Source organism: Orbicella faveolata, unplaced genomic scaffold (genome assembly GCF_042242905.1).
Source record: "Orbicella faveolata isolate gen_17 unplaced genomic scaffold, um_ofav_v1 contig_36, whole genome shotgun sequence".
NCBI classification, from domain to species: domain Eukaryota; kingdom Metazoa; phylum Cnidaria; class Anthozoa; order Scleractinia; family Merulinidae; genus Orbicella; species Orbicella faveolata.
In genome coordinates, this window is record NW_028301565.1 from 2,567,313 (window position 1) to 2,588,849 (window position 21,537).

Here is a 21,537-nt window from a genome sequence, read left to right on the forward strand (position 1 = left end):
TGCGACGTCGGAATATCGTCGATATCTAGACCTGACCATTGTGCGGAAAGGCCGAGCGTAGTACTGCTATCTGCTTATCAAGAATATCTGATGACATTTAAATTGATGACATCACAAGTGGTACAAAGAGCACGACTATTAATTACGCATATATATGCGTAGTTGGTATTCAAAGGGTCCAAAAATGTATGAATTCTTTCATCGAGCCAAATTTAGCTCGTTAGAGACTAAGAATGGTCAATTGGACCGATTTATGGCGAAAAAGAAAGTTTTGGAGAAAACGAAGTAGAGGTCCATAAACTCGCAAAAAAAGAACTTGACCGATATCCAGCCATCTTGACCGAACAAACTTGGTCAATAAAGGATTCATTATAAGGCTTTCGGGGAAATTTTTCTTGCAGGACACGGCTGGTAGTCCCGAGCGGGTAAGATAGCCCCATCTTGCCCGCTCAGGTAGCCAATCACAGCTCTGGATTTGATTCCTCTTGCACACTCACGGAGCTAGCCATATAATAACAGAAAATTTTTTTCCCGATCCAGCTTCACGTTTCTAGTTTTCCCCTCTCCTTCCACTTTAAACGCTTGCCACGCAGGCTACTTTGATCAAATTCCCAGCAATCCCTCCTCAATGGCGTCTACTTGCTTACCCCAACAAAAACTCGCTACTGTCCTTGCCGCCACAAGGTACGCTAGTTAGTCAAATGCCCTAGAAGAAACGTAACATGTATTTTACGATATATCCCCGGCAACCGAAAACAAAACAGGGAAAGCCTTTAGAACAAAGTTCTTTATCTCTACTGTGAAGTGGGCCGAGAACAGACCACCTACGTTTGATTTCCACCGTTCTGGGGAGGACAGCGGGCTCATTTTCTCAAACAGCAGGTGGTAATCGAACCTAAGGGAAGACAGCGGGAAGATGATTTTCAATGACAGATACCACTTCCTCATTGCTGACAATTTAAGAATTGATTCTTGCTAAGCATATTTTTCCAGTTACGGATGCAATTGGGAGTTTGGACAACACGAGAGAAGCATATGAGCTGCTCGGAGCTTGGCCGCCAACTAGAGCTCCTCCAGCGCTCTGCAAACTCCACAATGCACCCATATTAAACTCGATTGACGCACATCTAAAAGCGCGCACGAAGCAGTTCTTTTATAGCGTTGCGACACCGTCCGATCAGATATAATCGAGAAAAAAATTTGTTTGCAATGATGAAATCAAAGATATTCCTTTTATTTATAGCACAGATATGCAGAATCTCATTTCTCCAGTTTTGTTGGTATGTAACTCGCACACTTCATTTTATGGAGCACAGGCGTGCTAGGCTACTCAATGTCTACAACAGAATGGGTAGTGAGTAGCGTAGCCAATTAGAGAACAGCATTCGTGATAGAACGCTAATGGATTTATACTAATGAGTGATAGTTGTGGAAGCACGCTATAGCGAAATTGATTGCAAAGAAGAAAGAATTTACGACCAAATTGATTCCCTTTATTTAACATCACGACATGAAATAGTTCGCGACAGCCCAGTCAATGCCACACAACCAGTTACCGTGAAAAATCAACCGCGTTTCATTAAATTATCATTATCTACGTCTACCATAATTTATTAGTTTACTATAACCAATCACCTATGTCTAAATTACTACAGAAATCGCCTATGTATCAAATATCTATAAAAATATATTACATCTCTTTAGCGCTTAATTAATGCTTACACAAATGATTTGTTGTCATCAAAGTGACAATGAAAAACGCGACTCTGTTTACGTACGATATACCATATTAATGTACAACATATATTTTGAAACATGTTATGATTAACAAATAAAGAAGCCTAAGCCGTGTATTACACTGATAAAACACGACGGGCATTTGAGAACACGAGGGAAATGTGTAGAAAACACGAGCCGCAGGCGAGTGTTTTCTACATTTCTCTAGTGTTCTCACATGTCCGGGTGTTCTCACATGTCTTTATGATATAGAGGTAATGTAGCGAAAAACAATAAAACACGCTTTTTGTTTTATACTCTGATAAAACATCGGTTTTTGACCAATCAGAGTGCGCGCAGGGTCCTATCTATATTATAAAGTTGGATAATCCCGTATCATAAAGGAATTTTCTTCGACTTCACTTTCATCAACTATCGCCAGCATGCGGCTAAACGACCTGAAAGTAAGCAAAACGCCATGCCTAGTTCCTGTACGGCTTTTTCCCGATCCGAGTCGAACAGTAACGTTTTTTCACTCGGACCACGTAACCCCAAAACAATTGAACACGGCGAAATATCGAGGCCTGGGAACCAGACAACGTCTTGCCTACTTTGAACATGTAACGCTCGTCGTTTGTTTTGTACTTCCAAACGGGCGAAAACTCTTATCAACTCTTGCGCCTCGGCTTATTAGATCAAACACGTTTATCCAGCAATTCTGGATGAAAATAAACCGCAGATTATGAGTCATTAAATTTGATACGAACGAAAGAGTCGATCCCGTGAGAGAAAGAACTCTTGTCACTTGGGGCTTTCGCTTCAAGCAGGATTAACTTGAAATTTAGTTTTGTTCTGACATATCTCTCTCAAGATTTTACCCTGAAATAGTGCTAATCGTATTCAAAAACCGAGCCTAGAGGTTTACCGTGAGGTGAATCTAAATTTTCTTACATATTATTTTTTTGGCTTGAATGTCGTTTGGATTCTAGGTATAAAATGTTTTCCGATGTGTATATTTGACTAATGTGCAGTGCGTAAAGCTTATTTACATACACGCAATCCCCTGATCGCGTTCCTGATTCCAGTTTCCAACCCTGTGCTTAATTAATACGTGGGCGAACTCTCGAGTTCGATGCAACCATCATTTTACTCTTTGTGCGATTGAACAGTAATTATTCCGCAGGCTTCTCTGCTGGCGCCCAGTAGCGTATTTATGGTTCCAAGGCGCTTCTAAGATACCGCGCTTTGTTGCATTTCCAGTAACTGTTGGTCGATGTTTTTTCTTCTTGCTTCGTTAAGAGCCAAGCGTTGTTGAAGACTGGCACGACTGCAAAAAGACAGAAAGAAAGAAAGAAAGAAAGAAAGAAAGAAAGAAAGAAAGAAAGAAAGAAAGAAAGAAAGAAAGAAAGAAAGAAAGAAAGAAAGAAAGAAAGAAAGAAAGAAAGAAAGAAAGAAAGAAAGAAAGAAAGAAAGAAAGAAAGAAAGAAAGAAAGAAAGAAAGAAAGAAAGAAAGAAAGAAAGAAAGAAAGAAAGAAATTCAGTTAGAACCAAAAAAATAAAAAGAGATACAATGTGAAACAGTCAACATGTAGTGATCCTAGCTCGCCAAACTTGCGAGTCAAAATGAAGCCTGTAACTTTGTATCGTGTTTCAACATAGCCATAGACTAAACAAATTTCTCTTATAACTCGAGTCTGGGAGAATAAATGGTTACCACTATCATGGTCGTTACATACACATCACAAATAGCATGATACTTTTCTTGGTAGAAACTACGAGTGGTTTATTGCGAATCCATGAATTTGACTGGCCATATTATCGTAAGGGGTTGCTTATTCAACAACAGTGAGCACTCGCGCACTTGTGAACACAATTCAGAATTTAAAAAGCGCTATCCCATAGCGCAGTAAGAGCTTCAGACTCTGTGCTCCTAGAAAACTCCTGAAAAATTGAGCTCAAAGAGTCACTGCATACTGCTGTCGGGGCCTGTTTTTATTCTCTTTTGGAACCACGAAAAGCCTAAAACTTCAAGGGCTATCAGACGGGGTTGGTAAGGATAGCCGGATTTTTATCAACACGCTAAACAGTCCTATTTAGATGTTTCATAGAAATTCAAAATGTCCACGAACTCACCATCTCTCAGGATCCAGCGAATCCTCATCGTTTCCTCGATCACGTGACATACCCAGTGACGCTTTCTTTCTCTCTAACTGTTCATGAAGGTTTTCATACAAACCGCTGACCTGCTCTTCGTGTTCATCGCTTATACCATTCTCGACTTCACCAGTTCTGTCGCGCTCTTCCTTCTGGGGCGGAGAAGGCTGCGTGCTGTTGAGGTCAGCGGTAGAGAGTGTGACGTCACCAGGTTGTGACGTGGAGGCGTTGAGAAGCAAGGGCAGGCTTTCTCGCGCCATCTCCATGTTAGCTTGCTTGAGGAGTCCCTCGAGTGTTTCCAAGCTTGACCTAACTTTTCTGCTGTGGTCTTGCGGGAGAGAATACGAATTCTGACTGCGTGACGAGTGATCTTGGCTCACATGAACAGATGGAATTTGAGGGTACGCGCGACTCTCTATCCTGTCTTGGGCGTTGAGATGACTGAACGTCACCAGCGTGCTGTTGGTCGACAAGTCATGAAGGTTTTGGTCCGAGCTGCTTTTCTTCATACCGCTGACCGAAGATTTGGACACGGTTCTTGGCGAGGTTACATGGCGCATGTGTGTGGCTGTTCTTGTACCTCTCGGAGTAACTCGCCCTGTCGAATCAAGCCGAGCACTTGAGCCGAATGTAGCCCGCTCGTATCCGGATACTTTGGCTTCCAGACGAGCGATCTGTGATGTGGAAACAACGACAGATACGAGTTAAAGTGACCCGTAAAACTTGAGAACTAGCCGACTTTCGCATTCTGTCAAAACTCACAACTACACAAATGTTGACGAACAACTTTAAACTTCGTGCAAACTTGAATTGTAATTTAAGAAATAAATTTAATTGCCTTTATTACCGTGCGATAAATCTAGTTGCCATGAAAAAAAACTTACTGTGGCTCAATTCAGGCGTTCGGTTTGTTAATGAGCAGCTCAAAGTAGGGCAATTGTAAAATACAAAATATCAACATTTTCAATATCTTTGTTTCTTCATAAACAAAACAACAAAACAAAATAGAACAAAAAAAAAAAAGAAAGAAAACCTACGAGGTCTACACGCGCTGCTCCCCAGCTAACGAAACGCCTAAAGAGGCTTAACCAAAGGAAAACTTAAAACTACTCGGTGATAGTTTGTCTTCCTGGAGAAATGGTACATTTATTTGTTAAATTTCTGTCAACCAATGGTGGCCACAGAAAGAAGATGCTACTAAACCTTATCTTCAGCATTCTTTAAACTATTTGGAACAAAAACAATCATGCAAACAACCTTTAGTTATTACCTCAGCGTCCTTGATAACTAACATCTCGCTTGTCGCCTTCGCATCATCTTGGTACAACACGAGCTGAGAAGCCAAGCTTCTGTTATCCTCTACTAAAGTCGCATTTTGCTCCTGTGCCCGCGCTAAATCCTGGGCGCGTCGTCTGTCTTGTTCTTGCAATCTTTGAATCTCCAACCGATGGACGGCGTCACTTTCGTCTTTCTGCGCGATTGCTTTGACGTGGTCTTCTTGTAAGCGTTGGACCTGACAAAGTGAAAGGAGAAGAGAGTTATTCAAAAACAGGACTGCTAAATCGTTCCTCAGTCATTTAAATGGGACTGCTTGTTCATTCTCACCTCTTGATCCTGAGTGGCCTGTTTCAGCTCGTGTTGTTGTTGTGCCTTCCTCATTTCCTGTACACATTTAGCTTCCGCCTGAGCCTCTCGTACCTGAGCCGCCCCAAGTTCCTTTGCAAGCCTGGCACAGTCTCCTTCCTTTGTGGTTAACAGGGCATGCGCGTCATCAAGTTCATGGATTAGCTCCTGCTCAGTCCGCTGACATTTCAAGAGATCACGGCGGGCTTCCATCAGTTCTGCGTGCTACAGATAAGAAATTGTAAACAAATCTGATGATTAAAAATGTGAATCAATCACATTTACACAGAAATATACACATGGTGGACCAAAATACTTTTTTTTTTTCAGAGAAACAGTTTTGTTTGCTGACATCGCTTCGCTGTGAAAAGTTTATTCATGTTTCAACACAAAACACTCGAAACCTACTTTCGTATATACATACAGAAAACCATGTGCTCAGAATTCACAACAAATTCCAAGATTTAAAATTCTATACGAATTATACTAGCAATTTTATGACAAAACTAACCTGATCAGATTTTGAGGTTTCGCTCGATCTTAAGTTATTAAATCGCTATGTTGGAAAAAATAACGAACGTTATGTTGATACAGTCTCTTCTGCATGACATAGTCCTGAAATTTGTCTTTCTCGTCACTATCCCTTTGCACTTTAGACTAGTTCATTACATAGGAATAAAGTTGTTCGGTAAAAGGTAGCGATACCGTGTTCTGAAGTTGTTCTCGCGCCAAGCGCAGTTCTTGACTCGTCTCTTCAGAATCTTCACGCCTCTTCTGCAACTTGTTGATCTCCTAAAAACCCAAAGGAAACAGTTAGCAGAAAAAAAGTTGACCTCACTTGCCTATTCAAATTTGTTCCGCATTTGGATGTCGGTTTCAAAGCGCTTCTGTTGAGTCGTAGTTGAGTTTCAAAGGTAATTGAACAATCGCTTTGGTTTAAGGTTTGTCAAGTTAAAAACTTGTGTAGATTGTGCCATAACCAATCAGAGAATATAAATTTTTGAACCGATAAGAAGCAAAACCAAAGCTAGCCAGTACCGAAACCAAGCCTGACTTGGCTTACACGTGTTTTCGCGCTTGGTAACAGTGTTGTCCTCGGCTTTGGAAATTACGTAGGGGCCAATTACTGTTTTCACACGCGGGTTTTTCTTCTGGTTTTTCGATGTTTTAATGCGTTATTGAAATTTAGCCAGGCGCTGAAAAAATTTAAAAATTCAAACCAGAACACAATTCTTACTCTCTCAAACTCCGCCACCTGCGAGGCGCGCTTCTTCAGCTCTTGCTGCTGTTGTTTAACCGTTTTCTCTAAATGTTCAATTCTGGTTCTCTTCTGCTTCTCTTGCTCTTGATTCTGGTCTCGTTTGGCTTTCAGTTCAGCAATCTGTCGAGGAAATGAACAAAACATACTTCTCAGTAAAAACTTCAATAACACAACAGTGTACAACAAAATGCACTCTCGAAGTCAAAAGGGCTAGTGATTTGATTCTGAACGAGTGGTTTTCACTGAGTCTTCACTACCTCATCGTTTTTATAATAAAACCTGTTCTATGCTAGTGACAGCACGTTTGATAATACGAGGAAGAATGGTTTGTTGCGCGTGTTATTTACCTCCACAGCTCTCTCGCTGAGTTCGTATCGAGCCTGGTTGAGCGCATGCTCTAAAGTGATGACCTTCTGTTGCAGTTCACTCTTGTGTTCCTTCATGGTCATATCCAGCTGGGTAACCTGGCAACGCCCCAAAAAGAGTTAGTGGCGACGTAAACAAAGGGATTGAAATATTTTGGACATTGCTTTTAGTCTGTCAGACCACGTCAACGTCCGCGTTAACTTAAAAGACTGCTTTCAAAAGCTCGTCTCCCAAAGGTTTGTTTCTTATTCCAGGTTTTAGGGCCAAGAAATATGAGCAGTTTCTTCTATCTGACACGCAACAACGTTGCTTTGCAAGTTGGAAAGCGCCCCTTCGAGAGGTAAAAACGACTTCAACTTTGTGTACAATGTGGCCACAACTTGCAACAAGAATGGTAATACATCCCACAATCCTCTTCAACATGCAATGCAACATTGTTGCACGATTAGCTGGAAGCCACAATAGTCCGTTTCATTCAGCTTAGTCCAAAACAATTCTGTCATTTTGAACCGTATTCTGAAGATGAAAATCACATTCTCCGCAGCTATTTTCACACGTTTTGGACAAGTCCTCTAGAGAGAAGAGATTTAATTAATTGGTAACTGCTGAAGATAAAAGAAAAGCCTTTAAGTTTTCACCGATGCGAGTTAACTTCGGGAAGAAACAACAAAGTTGCCTAAAATGTTAGAAGCGTATAAAGCTATCAGTGTCGTTCCTCACCTGTGCTGCTTTCTGTTTCAGTTCCCACTGTCTTTCCTTGAGTGCTTTGTCAAGTTCCACCACTTTGCTTTCCTTCTCTTTTAAGTTCTTGTCCTTCTGTTGCAGTTCTTCCATGCTCTCGTTCAACATTTTGTCCAGTTCCTCAACTTTCTTTCCTTTCTCCTGTACTTCCTTCTGACTCGTCTGCAACACGTCTTGCAGAGATTTCAGCTGTGAGATCGTATCTTGCAACTCGGTTTGGATTTTATTCACCTGAAGGAGAAAGAGCTGGGTCACGGATTTTTAACAATTATGTCACGCGGTCACGGATTTTTAACGGCGATTGTGTGACGCTTTTTGATGAGATTTTGTCATGCAAGGTTTCTCTGTCTTTCTCTCTTCATTTCTACGCCCCTTGGCTGTCGTTTTAAAATCATATCTGACACCAAGAAATTGGTTTCAAAGTGGCTAATAAATGGGAGGTCTCCTTTCATACCTTGAGTACTGATAACAACAATCCTCAAAATTAATAACTTTCTCTCCTCCTAAGCAAAATTTGATATTTGCAACCCTCCTTCTTTCTCAACTAAGGAAAGTATACAGCAAGACCTTCATCAATGTAAACACCAAAGGGCAGTTTTAAATAAGTCTTATGAAGGCACACCTCAGTATCTAGCTGCGAATTTTGTTCCGTCATTTCTGAATATTCGCTCTCCGTTTGACGCAACCTCTCTTCCAGTTCCCCGTTTTTCTTTGTCATATCGGACAGCTGCTTCCGCGTTTCTTTGAGGGCCTGGTCCAGAGTCTGTGCTTGCGCGGTCTTTTTGTCGCACTGGGTTCTAGATTGCTGTAAAAGCTGTTCCAATTCAACAATACTCGCTGAACTGTGTTTCATGTCTTTATGAACTTCCCTCAACGTTGAGTTCAGTTCGTTAATTTGTCGAGTTCTTTCGTCAATATCGTCTTTGGCTCCTTGAAGCCTTTGTTGTAATTCGCTGCACTCCATTTGCGATGTGTTTCGTTCACGATTCATTTCTTCTTCAAGAATAGCTACTTGTTGTTGAAGATGAGAGCGTGACTCTTCCAAGTCACGCATTCTCTCCTGTTCCTTTTTCAACGCGTTCTGTTGATCTGCGACTATGCCTTCCAGCTGAACAATCTGTTCGTTTTTCTGATGTAAGTCTGACAAAGTCTGCTGTAATGCCTTTTCCAATTTGGATATCTAAGAAATATTCAACAACAACAGAGTAAGAAACGCCGGCCTTTATTTGCAGCAAGTGTATGTTTATCGAAATGTTGTTTTCGGTTTTCTTTCTCTTTATTCTCCTTATAAATTACGCAATGTAGTATAGGGCTGTTTTCACTTGAGAGTCGACATCTGCTTTGATTTTGTATTACTATGATAAGCTATCAGCTTAAATACTTGCAAGTTTTTCTCATCCAATCAGAAGTAAAACCAAACTGACCAATCGTAACTTACTCGTTTTCCCGCGCTTTGCGTAAGCTACATGTGTTTGTTTTGAAATCTAATTGGTTCACTGGATCAATTGTCTCCGTCCTTTGTGATTCGCCAGAGTCATTACTTTGCTTCTGGTCTCACGACACTCAATAGCCCATTTCGCGGTGAACATTTTTCACTTGCATTACAATGTAATCCAACGTGAATGCGGGGTAATATTTCGGGCAGAAACTGCAAAATTGGCCGAAGTTGCTTCACATACTGTACATGCTCGATTATGTTCTAATGTAAAGAGAACATTTAACCGTGAAAGGGCTATTGAAATAAAACCCCGCTCTTTTGGTTGTCTTTCAAATTTTGTTATTATGCATCTCACCTCCAGTCTCCGCTCTTCCAGCTCCTGCTCATGCGCGTCGCGGGCTTCCTTCAACTGACCAATGTACATCTCAATCTCCTTGTGACACTCCGCCAGTGACACCTCCATCTTTCTGACCTGTTGCGTGGCCTTGTCAGCCTGCTCTTCCAGTTTTTCCAGTTTTTGGCCATGTTGAGCCGATTGCGTGTCTCGTGTTTCGATTTCTTGTTTTTGTTCTTTGAGAGCTCGTTCCATTTGGTCAGCAACTGACTTTTTGAGATTAAGCTCTTGGCGAGAGGCTACAACAGAAAGTAAACGATATAGCAATCTAATACAATTGCCAAATTGCATGAAGACGTAGAAAGCATGGTTTGTACTGCTAAGAAATCATCTTTGTTCGTTATGTTGGAGAGATTTTTCAAAGACTTCATCATGAAATAATCCTTTCACTTGTCCCCTTCAAGTCAGTTCCTTACCAAAATTAATAACAAGTCAAATAAAGTGTTTTCAACTGCCTTTCCCCTCTACAAAGTTTAATTGACATTGCCTACCAAATGAACGTTTTTTTGAAGCCCTTATAAATGCTAAATGGGAACTTCGAACATTATTGTACCTGCCAAGGACGTTTCCAGGTGAGCTACGATAGCGTTTTTCTCTTCAAATGTTCTCTGCAACTGAAATGGGGAAAAGAAACTTCAGTAAATCAACGTTGTTACTTAAGCGATGTTTACATGGGGATACCCAAACAGGCACGAATTATTTTCAGTTATTATTACGTTCTTACTTCATGAACGTAACAAACGCGGCTATTGTTTATGTGTGTAAGTCGTGCTGAAACTGAACTAAAGAAATAAAAAATGCAGCGCTGTTTATCGCATAGCGGCCTGATCCAAACACGCGAAGGTTCGAGAAAAGCTTCAAAGCTTTCTTTACAAATTTATTTTCTAAAATATCGCAAATAACCAATAACATTTAAAACGGCTCGAGATCCATATCTCCTGTTCAACAGGACTCTTAGTTTAGGGCTGGCTACTTTTCACTTGCGGAATCACAAGCACAGGAATAAGAAGACCGAATCAAAGTCACGCCACTCTGGGAATCACCGTGACACATGCATAAGCTAAAACAAAAGTAGAACAAGTGTTCTCCAATACTCCAGACCATATGTTTTCCTACTAGCTAATGCATATGGTTACACTTGTTCTTGGAGGGAGGCACTTGTTCTTAGGGAGGCAGCGTGGCCGAGTGGTTTAGGGCGCTGGATGTGAAATCTGGAGGTCCCGGGTTCAAATCTTCCACCCTACTGCTATCTGGATTTGTTCTCGGTAGCCCCGAGTTCAACCCCTCGACTGCGTTATGTAAATAGCCAACTGGTCAGCCTCCCACCAGTTGGGATTCTTAATAGTTTATTTTCTATTTGTAATATTTCGTTACTTATTTACAGTGTCCCAATTAGCACAATAGTGCTAAATACATTCGACACTTAAATAAAGTTGTTGTTGTTGTTATTATTATTATTGCGCTCAAACTAGCCTTGACCTATACGCGTACTGATCCAAGCCCGCTTTTACAGCAGACTTCATAATTCTCCTTTTCCTTACCTCCTCTATCTGTCTCTGTAGTTCGTGACACTGTTCACCGTGTAACGCTTTCACTCTGTCCACAAGTGATGCCGATTCCTTCAGTTCTATTTCCTTGGCTTCCAGTGCTCCTTCCAACTCTCCATTGCGCCGGGTCCTGGACTCTAGCTCTTCTTGAAGCTCTTTAAGTTTTGCTTCATGTAAGCCTGATTCTGATGTCCTGTCAGTCAGCTGTTTCTCGATGCTACCTAAGCGTGACGTCGCCTGTCGTACCTTAGAAAGTAAAAAGAATTAACAAAGCTAACCTAATACCACCTTTAAAGGCACATGTATAGTGCGAAACCACATAGAGTGTTTGAGTGATTTAATTCTCCTGTATTCCTTAACAATATTTCTTACCTCTCGCTGTAGAACGCCATTTTCTGAAATCTTTTCTTCCAGTTCGTTCTGTAAATCGACGACCTTTAGATTTCTCTGACCGAGCTTACTTTCCAGTGACGCAATTTGCGCCATTTTGTCCGCCAGCCGTTCCTCTAGTTGTACAGTTTGTGTGGAGTGACGCGCCAGCTCATCCTCTAAGCGTGTAATGATCTGTTCCAGTTCCTGCTGCTTGCGATCGCCAATCCGACTGCGTTCAACGATGGCAGACAACTCTGTCCTTAAGCCGTCCATAACCCCACCATCACCGGCTAAACCTGAGGAAAAAATTGCGCACACGAGAAATCAAAACACAAAAATGATAAAAATAGGCCTCTGGGTCGTTTTGTCATTTATCCCTGGGATAAAACAGTCAAAAAATATGAATCTGGAATAAACATGGCTACTTGGCTCTCTGTCCAGCGCATCCGGAGAAATTTGTGGCTCAAACATTTTTGGTGATAAATCGAACACATGACGTAACTCGCAAGCCAAGTACTTGGTCACCATGCTCAGAAGACATTTGTTTCTGGATTCAGTACTGAAGTGAAAAGGATGAAATCCCTCTAGCCCCCTTCCCACTCCCCCCCCCCCCCCAAAAAAAAAGTCTGCCCAAAACACCTTGCAAATCCGAATACCTAAAGTTTGTTGTAAGCTAAGCCGTCAAGGGTCGATTACCCAGGCTAAAAGGGAAACTTAAGCTCAAAGATGCTCAAGATATTGCAGAAAGCAGATGACTCCATAATAACTGTCAAATTATCCCCACCACACCTAAGAACAAGCTTATTACTCACCCGCTATGTGTTTCTGCTGAGCGGCTGCCCGCGCCACAGCAGTAGCCTGTAGTTTCTGAATCTCGGCTTCTTTCATCGCCAGTTTCAGCTTAAGATCAGCAATGACCGCCCGCGCTGTTCCACCGCTACCCGTCACGTGATCACGCTCGTTTTCTACGTCATCGTGTATATAGCTGCCCAGGTTTCGTGGACTGATGCTGTTATAACCGTTGATAGTCTGGGTGCTACTACAGATGCCGCTATCGCTGGTCTGAAGATAGAAAAAGGTCAAATATTGTTGAATCACGAGAAGAATTTTATCGCATGTTTTCGATCATTTTACTCTTACATGTATCGTGTAAACGAAATATATGGCTGTGCATTTCATCGTAGATGAACAACAGAAGCAGAGAAGCCATAAAAACACTAGTAACGGTTCCTTAATTGAGTATAAAACAAATACGTGTATGAGACAGCAAGCGAAATAGAGAAAAAAGAATATTGATCAGCCACTTATCACCAGTTCTTTTCTATGCAAGCTGAGATGAGGAACAGGAAACACATTCTAATTCCTCCGGTAGGCCACGTTTTTGTTCCGTTCTCGATTTAGACACAGGGCACTATGTGACAGCGCATATTACGTAAAGGGACGGCTATGAAGCAGCAAGTAGGCGGATCTTGAAATACTCATATCTCGTTCATATATCGAACAAAATGAAATTCTAAGCATGTCAGAACACGCTATCATTTTTAACACCGGTCTATACATCACAGCAAACCCTAAAAAGGTGTGACGTAACCGTTCTAAAAACACTCACAGAAGGCGTGGCAATCACGTGTTCCTTCATGCTCTGTTCCTGAACCTGATGAACCAGTTCTTCAAGTCGTGCCATGTGAAGTTTGGTCTCCTCAATCTCCCGCTGGTATTGGATGATTTTCTCTCGTTGTTTCTCCACAGTACTTTGTAGTTCTCCCTGGTCCTTCAATAACAGTTCATTTTTTCTAAGTTCGTTTTCAATTCGGCCAATTTTTTGGCTCTGGCGTGAAATAGTCGCTCGTAAACTGGTATTTTCGTGTTGCATAGATGTCTGGCTGTCTTCTTTGGCAGTTCCTTCGGCTTGGAGAAGTCTGCAGTAGAAGAAAATGCTTCGCTTACAGTGAAATGTAAATCGAATGTGTATACGCATATTTAGCTACAGGATTTGCGAAACCTTAATTCGTCCAACAAAATTTGTCTCTGTTTAGCACCGAAAAAAACAAGTTTTGGGCGATAAGTGTTTAAGACGATTTCGAAAAGATTGCTCAAGTTTAATTTATAGTATTCAAGCTCTAAAACCGTTTCCATGAACGTTTATTCTAACCTATCAGTCAGAGACTGCCACTCGTGGTATAAAGAACATAAAAAGGATACAATTTAATTTCAGTCTATACATTTGATGATCTAACCTGATCTCTTCCTGAAGGTCCGTCATTCGCTCCTGTAACGTGGCCTCTCTCTCCAACAGCTCATCTTTTTCCCGCTGGGACTGGGAACTAACCTCCTTCCAGTGCCTCTCGCGGTCTGAAAGCTGTAGTGATGGCAAATACAAGAACCGTTATCAAGACGAAACACCGCGTAAAACTGGTAACACTCCGCCCTCGACATCCGAGGAAGAGTAACAAAAGTCGCACCCTCAATGAACCACCACAATCTCCCAGTCTGACTTGCGCTAGATCCAGGAGTAGGCCCACGAATAGGAAAAAAAAACTGAAAAATGTGTTAGATTGTTAATACTTTAACGAACGACCTTTGTCTTACAACTTAGTTTTTTAAAACAATTCAAACGAATCTGTCAAATTTGTAGCAATCATTTAAGATTCATCCTCAAGTTGTATTACCAATCCTGCTATTACCTTATTACATGAAATTTTCGCGACACCTTAATTTCGCGATTTTGCGAAAATTTTGCATTTTGACACACTTTCATTTCGCGTTTTTGAGTGAGACACACTATATTTCTTTGTCAATGTTATTTAAGATGTCCCTGAATTTGATCAAACAACTTAATCAACAACGTCCAAATAAACAGAAACGCAACTGATTATGTAAACAGTAACAAGAAAGATGTTCTCACAGTGTCTACAAGGCAATTGAAAGGTTTAAGCAACTAGTGGAACAGCATTACAAGGAGCCAGTTAATGGACAGTTTGAGGATTGTACAAAAGAAGTGCTACCTGGAGTGGAGACGGCAAGCGGTAGTGATGAAGAGGGTCAGAACATTACCAAGAATAGTTCAAAATGATTGTTATAAACGTGTGCAATGGTAATAAAGTCGCTTTTTTAATTATTGACGTCATGATTATGTGAGTCACTTAATTTTCGCATCATGTTAATTTCGCGACATTTAATTTTCGCGTCACTTAAATTTCGCGATATTTTTTAAATCGCGAAATTAACGTGTCGCGAAAATTTCATGTAATAAGGTACCTGTTTCCTAAGTGATTTGATCGAGGTATTTTGTTCTGCAACTTTCTCCGAGAGCTCCTCAATATTTCTCAAAGCTTCCTCGAGATGATCTTCTGCCCTGTTGACAAATTAATAATAAACCAAACGATGGGATTTTAAATGTTATTAAAACAAAATTTACTTTTCTTTGAGGTCTTAGTGTATGAGACATTCTGTATGTTGATGCTTTTCTGTCACAAACTGAATAGTTTAGTGCTCAGAAAACTTGGCAGACCCCTCTGAAATTTTCTGACAAAGTGCAGTAACTGTTCCAGAAAATATCCATACTCCCCCACAGAAGGGATTGGAATTTCCTGGGGGTGGGGGTGGGGGGCTGTAAGACCAAAACATTTAAAGAAATGTGTGAAGCTTAACTTAAATTTCAAAGAGGGGTGGGGTGAGGGGTCTTAGAAAAAAAATCCTTCCATGGGGGAGGTATGGATATTTTTCTGGAATTACTCAATGCAGGCATGTCATTAGCCTATAGGCGGATGTCCTTTAGGAATACATCATGGCCCTAAAGAAAGTTTGTATATAGAGGGCTACACTGTATTCTGTTGTACCTCTATTAGCTTAAAGTAAGGAGAAATGACTTGGTGCCTAACGTTTTATTGTTATCTTGTTTTTGTACCTCTTCCTCAGCTTGGCTTCCTCTCTCAGTTCATTTTCAGCTATAGTTGACGATTCAAGCACACTTCTCAGTTCTTCTGTTTTGGATTGAAGCTCTTCTCTGCAGTCTCGCAATGTTTGCTCTGCAAATCTAGTGAACAGAAAAATATCACGATAACTTATTACATTATAACATGTATGCACAGTGCTTCTCTTATCAGTTATCACAATTACATTGATCAAATTACCTCCAGGCTAAAAGTAAATGATAGCTTTCTTTGACCTTCTTTCTCTTTAGTTTGTTTGTTTGGGGGAGGGACATTAGGGGAAATCACTTTTAGAAATTTACAAAACTGTCCAATTTTCCCGAGGAAAAACGCTAAATATTGGTTATTGAACGATAGGCCTGCAATAAGTGTAAAATGCTACTGCCAAATCTGTACATAACCCTTTGCAGATGGTGTGAGTTTATCATCATCATATTTGCCATGACTGTTGTATCTGAGATACATATATCTTATTAGATGTTTTGGTGTGCAGTATTGCTGTATATTTTTACGAGATGTGCGGTTATTTTGACGAGCCCATAGGGCGAGTCAAAATACAAACAATGAGTAAAAATATACAGTGATACTACACACCGAAACATCTAATAAGTGATTTATTATCCAAAGATTTCTTGTCCCAAAATTCTGACTTGCCAAGTTCTTTAACCTTTCACACGGCCAGGAGGAATGAGACGAGTACAAATATTGTGTGATATTTGTACTTGTTCTGCGGGTTATTTGTACTCTATGAAGCAGAGTTGGATAATAAATGTATATACCAGGCACACAACAGAAGAGACATCAACATACCTCACAGCATCCTCTTGTGACGCTAAGTCTGACTCCAGACTCACTATCCTGTCTTCCATTGGAGGAAGTCTTTTTCGTTCAACTTCCAATTCTTGACCAAGAATTTTCACCTAAAATGTTAAACAAAGTTAACTACCATGTGAAAAGAAAAGTCTAATGCAGCATGCTAGTTCAAATTATGACAGCATTACATTAACTAGATTAAAAGTGAATTGTTCAGATGTAACAGATTCTTTAGGCAGATCAGACAACTGTTTTAATACCTTGTTTCTAGCCTGATGCAAATCATAGCTAAGATTCTCAAGTTCTGTCATGAGCTTGTGATTCTGGTTGACAAGTTGAGAATTTTCCTCGCGCTGTCTGGAAAGTTTTTTAATCATCGTGTCATGGTCGTAGTCACTAGCACTTCCAAAAGAACGATTATCCAGCTGTAACAGAAAAGAATGACAGCAATTTATTAAAGTGAAAAGGCACAGAATATCAAGGAACAGTTTTGTTAAATTGAGGTTTAACTGAGTGTACAGAGATAGGTAAGGGCAAAGCCATGCTTGTAGCAAATTGGTCTATGCTGCCAGTGCCATATTCCAGTTTCCACAGGATATTGCAGCTACAAAGTAAGAAAATTTCTACAACTCACCTCCTCAAAGAGAACATGCATGTTCATTTATTCATAGACAAAACTTTACAACATACCCTTTCTGGAACAAGGTATAAATGAAATTTGGTTTAAACAGACCTATTTCATTTGTACTGTATAATATACTTAACATGTAAGGGGGATTACAGCTTGGAACTGAAAATTGATCAAAAAGCAAACATCACACAGTCATGTACCTCTTGGTCCCTAGGGGATAAGTGAGTGGAACCAGTTCTGAGGTCTGGAAACGATGACCTGAGGGGCTGGGAAGAACTGATCAATGACGTTCCTCTGCGGCCCCTTGAGGAAAGATTTGGCTCTGAGCCAGCTGGGGTAAGGTCAGCCAAGGTCAACACTTGACCAGCAGCACTTTCTGGAGATGAAGAATAACTTCTTCTTGGGCCATTTAAGCTAAGAAAAATTGCAAAACATTTCTGGTTGAAATCATCTTGATTGGCAACGTTGAATAGGATGTTCGATAAGTTCCAGATGTATAGACTGGTAGTTTTCAGCTCTGACCAGAGTTATTGTGTCATGAACTTACATAGAAGTAGACTCACACAGCGTAGCTAACTATTTAACAATTAGACCCGTAGCCCTTGTGGGCAATAGTGCATGAGGTGAAGCCGAATGGGCTATTGACCCGTGGCCCTTGAGGGCGAAGGGTCTAATTGTTTTAGTATCACCCAACTAGTCAGACAGAAAAAGGCAATGATAAAGTTAGCAAATGCAAGTTGACGAAATATTTATTTGGGAATAATACAAAAGAAAGCATCACGCTCGATTGCGCCTATTTCACTACTTGAGGCCTATTACTAATAGTCCTCTAGTAGTGTAGCCAATTAAAATGCAGGATTTGCAGTAGAGCAGTTTTCAATTGAGTGTCGTAAAACCAAAACCAAACCAATTACTTACCAATTAGACTACTCAGCCTATCTCAAACCATAGTAAAACCAAAACCAAAACCAAAGTAATTGTCTAATTACTTTCGACCGCTCTAGTCCACTAGTTGGGTGATCCTAAAACCTATTAGCTGGGCAACTGATAAAATCCTGGGAATCCTCTTGTGTTGAAAAAGCATCCCATCCAGAGGTAATAGCAACACTCCCAGCTTACTAACTGCTCCATGATACCCAATTTCGGCAAGTACATGGATATCTCCGATGCAACCTTATATGTACCTTAATTTTAAAAATATTGTCCTGGTATAGGAGTGACATTTCATGTCTGGAAGCAGAAAATATTTTTTAAATTATCAGTTCAGTCAGGGTTTGACATCTCCAGCATCCCAGTAGTGGAGATGGTAGTGTTGTAAGTACGAGTTGGCTTAAACAGGGTAAAGATTTACATAAAGTCATAGATCAGCTGTCTGCGTGATGCAGATCCCAGTTGTTCAAAGGATGGATAACACTATCCACCATATAAATTGTTATACAATGGATAAGTGTTAGCAAAACAAACTATGCTATCTACTGGATAGTGATTTATTCACAGTTGACAGCGTTATTCACCCTTTGAACAACTTAGGCCAGATGTGTTTCAGTACATTTTACAGTAGTGTTGGGATTCTCTGAAGCCATCTTAATAATTTCGAGTTACAAGCCACTCACCTTAAGTCTTCAGCACTTGGGCGGAAGTTTCGATCAGTTGTGTCAGCTCTGGTTTCATAGGAAGTCTGTTTTTGACTGGCTGGTCGTGGTTTTCTACTCAGAAAAAAAGAAAGCAGAACTACGCATTCAAATAGTGGAATATTTTTATACTCCATACTTCTATATCTTGCACTTCGGTATCTTGAACTCCTCAATATCTCAAACTTAAGGACGTTCACACAAAAATTTTCCAGTCCATAGATTTTTTTAAGTTTTTACTGCAGTCAGATAATGAGTTCTTGTGTCAGAAATGCAAAAACAAATTGGGGGTCACTGACTTCGTTTCAGAGGTAAAGCATGTGGAAAACTACCCTGATTTTGAAAAATTGGCATACGTAATTCAGCATGGTCTACAGGGCTTTATAGTTAAAAATATCGAAGGCGAGTCAACAGAGGCAAACCATCCTAGTCATATTTTCTAGAAGTGGGTCTGTTGCATAAATAATACCAAATGTTGTCAACGTTTTTATTTAACTTGACCCTTCAAGAGGCATTTGAAACCGCCACACAGATAAACGAAGAGCTAAAAAGAATGGAGGTGCAATTTGGTGCATGGTGCATGGTGCATTTTGCAAAAAATTGAAACTTCTAATCGACAGATTTTCTTCATTTTTTCACTAAACCTAGAAAATTGGTAGAGAAAATAATCCATCAATAGAAAAATAGGGGTCACCGAACGTCCAAGATCGTTAAATCCAGGTAAAGCTATAGCAACGGCCATCTGCCCTATAGCACGTGCTTGATGCATGATGTGGAATGTGCATTCATAGTAAGAATGTGCAGAAACAATTGGTGCGAACGTCCTTAAAACATTTTCACTTGAATAAACTTTTTCAGTCATGTACTATTGGCTTTTTTAACTCCTGACATCTATGTTAAGTTTAAGAGCTCAAAATAACAGGGTTTAACTGTAACAATCATTCCCTAAATTTGAATTTAGCTAGTTATGGGCAGACAAATATTTTTTGAGGGGTTTGGGGGTTGGGCAATTTTCTAGGGCATGAAACTTTTTTCTCACTCTAAGATTGTGTATAATTTTTTTGGTGGGCAATAGCTTGTGCAATAACATTTTTTTAAAATTAAAAATCAGTTGAGAATGAACTTGCTTGATTTTTTCGTCATGGCTCCCCTTTCACAACAATTTTACAGCATTTTGCTGTGCAGGATTGTTTTTGTGAAAATTGCCCAACTTTCTCCTCAAAAAATAGTGGCACATTACATACGGGTAACTTGTTTTTACATGTAACTGGACCACTCACATTCTAATGAATTGCACGTAAGTAGCTCAGTTTGTGGAGTTGTGAATCATAACAATTGTACGCACTACACTTAAAAGGGAAGACGTCACGAGATGAAAGATGAAACCATACCTTTCAGGCATGCATTAATATATTAAGGTCAATTAAATAAACCATTTAAAGAAAATTATCACATACACCATGTAATTTTATATCTACTAAAATGTATTGAAGAGAAAGAAGAAAAACTATAAAATAATCAGGGTTATGCAACAAGAGCTGGCTTTCTAGAGAAGGCAAATACTTTACGATTACTGTTAAAATATGTTCAAATGTCCAAACATGTTAACTAAACATCTGGCCCTGTGTTTCACACGACTTGTCTACAAAAATAATCCAAAGTCTTGTAAGCTAAGATTACGGAAGATTCCTCAGTAAACCAACTTAATTGCGTATATTAGGGCGATTAATCATCGAAAGGCTGTCATTGACGAGAAAACACTCTCTAGTTTCTAAAAACAGGAAAAAGTGCGGCCTTGGTTACGACACTTCAACGTGGAACGCGCGCAAAAAATGTACCTGGTCCCGACGCTGAAAATTCTTCCGTCAAATGAAACCTGGCTATATTTTGGCGATCAAATACAAAGCATGGAGTTAAACTGTTGTTCAGAGTTTAGTGAAAAATATTCAGAACGTTTTAATTCCGAATAAAGTCGAAACCCGTGTAACAAGCGTTGTTTACACTGTACTGATTATCCTTAGAAACTTCTAAGCTCTTGCAAATACAAGAAACTCACTCGCGCACGAACCCATAACAAGGAAGGCCAACGTAAGGTTATTATCTCAAAAAACAGCAAAAAGAGCTTAAACGGAAGATCACTGGAGCAGTTCATACTTTCGCTGTGTGCTTACTTTTGGCACAAATGTAATTTCCCGTGGTGTTATCATTTTGCAATCACAACTCTAGTGATCAAAACCAGTCACAACACCACGATCTTCCAATTGTGACTGCCAGTAGGACGTCCTAAATAAGAAATGACTGAACTTACGGTGAGGAGGAACATCTGTACGGTTACTAGGGACTTATAAATAAACTTTTTGCTGTATCTATAGTTAAACTATCCCTGTTTTAGCCGAAGCTTCTACAAAATTTTCGAAAATCTTACCCGTTCGTTGCATGTGGCGGATTCAAACTTTGAAGGGACTGCTCAGTCTGAAGTAATCTTCGTCTCAAATCATAACAATCTCGCATCAACGGATCGTCCTCGACGCCAGATTTAACACTGGTGCTCACACTGCTACTTGCACTCGACCTACGACTCATCTTTCAAGCTTTCTCCTCCATAAATACATGATAACGAAATTAGCTATTTGCCGTGCAGTGATTTAGAGGTGACAAGATCGCAATGGACGCGATCAGTTGGCGTCACTATATAGCACCAGCAACTTCAAAGTTGCACCACTGACATTTCCCCCCTCCTTAATGATCCTGACAATTTTCCACACAGTAGCAGCAGAGTTAGTCTTTCTTTCTCTCTCTATAAACTCCTCAAAGATCTATTTTGGCGTTCGATCGAAGCAAAATTTGAAATTCGTCCCGAGTCTCTGTTGACACATGCAACGAAAAACCGCCGCGGCAGTTGAATGGGTTACAAGTCC

At 40.3% G+C, this 21,537-nt stretch overlaps 1 protein-coding gene across 1 annotated transcript; it reads right to left on the reverse strand.

Moving 5' to 3' along the window:
• Positions 1-1,471: 1,471 nt before the first annotated feature.
• LOC110058274 (uncharacterized) lies at positions 1,472-21,509 on the reverse strand. Its single transcript, XM_020764892.2, has 23 exons — positions 21,045-21,509; positions 18,602-18,694; positions 17,189-17,402; positions 16,618-16,782; positions 16,355-16,464; positions 15,520-15,648; positions 14,871-14,967; positions 13,850-13,971; positions 13,222-13,531; positions 12,425-12,674; positions 11,613-11,908; positions 11,235-11,486; positions 10,247-10,307; positions 9,655-9,932; positions 8,484-9,041; positions 7,841-8,092; positions 7,102-7,218; positions 6,731-6,874; positions 6,199-6,285; positions 5,476-5,718; positions 5,141-5,383; positions 3,850-4,544; positions 1,472-3,043 (listed from the first exon to the last, which is right to left on the reverse strand). The coding sequence occupies exons 1-23, from the start codon at positions 21,200-21,202 to the stop codon at positions 2,947-2,949; spliced, it is 4,971 nt and encodes a 1,656-aa protein (XP_020620551.2). The 5' UTR covers positions 21,203-21,509; the 3' UTR covers positions 1,472-2,946.
• Positions 21,510-21,537: the final 28 nt, after the last annotated feature.

Coding starts and splice junctions, on each gene's coding strand:
- LOC110058274 (XM_020764892.2), bottom strand. CDS start 21,202: ATGAGTCGTAGGTCGAGTGCAAGTAGCAGTGTGAGCACCAGTGTTAAA. Junction 5,384..5,475: donor AGGCCACTCAGGATCAAGAG/GTGAGAATGAAC, acceptor TCACTTTGTCAG/GTCCAACGCTTACAAGAAGA. Junction 3,044..3,849: donor TCGCTGGATCCTGAGAGATG/GTGAGTTCGTGG, acceptor GTCTTTTTGCAG/TCGTGCCAGTCTTCAACAAC.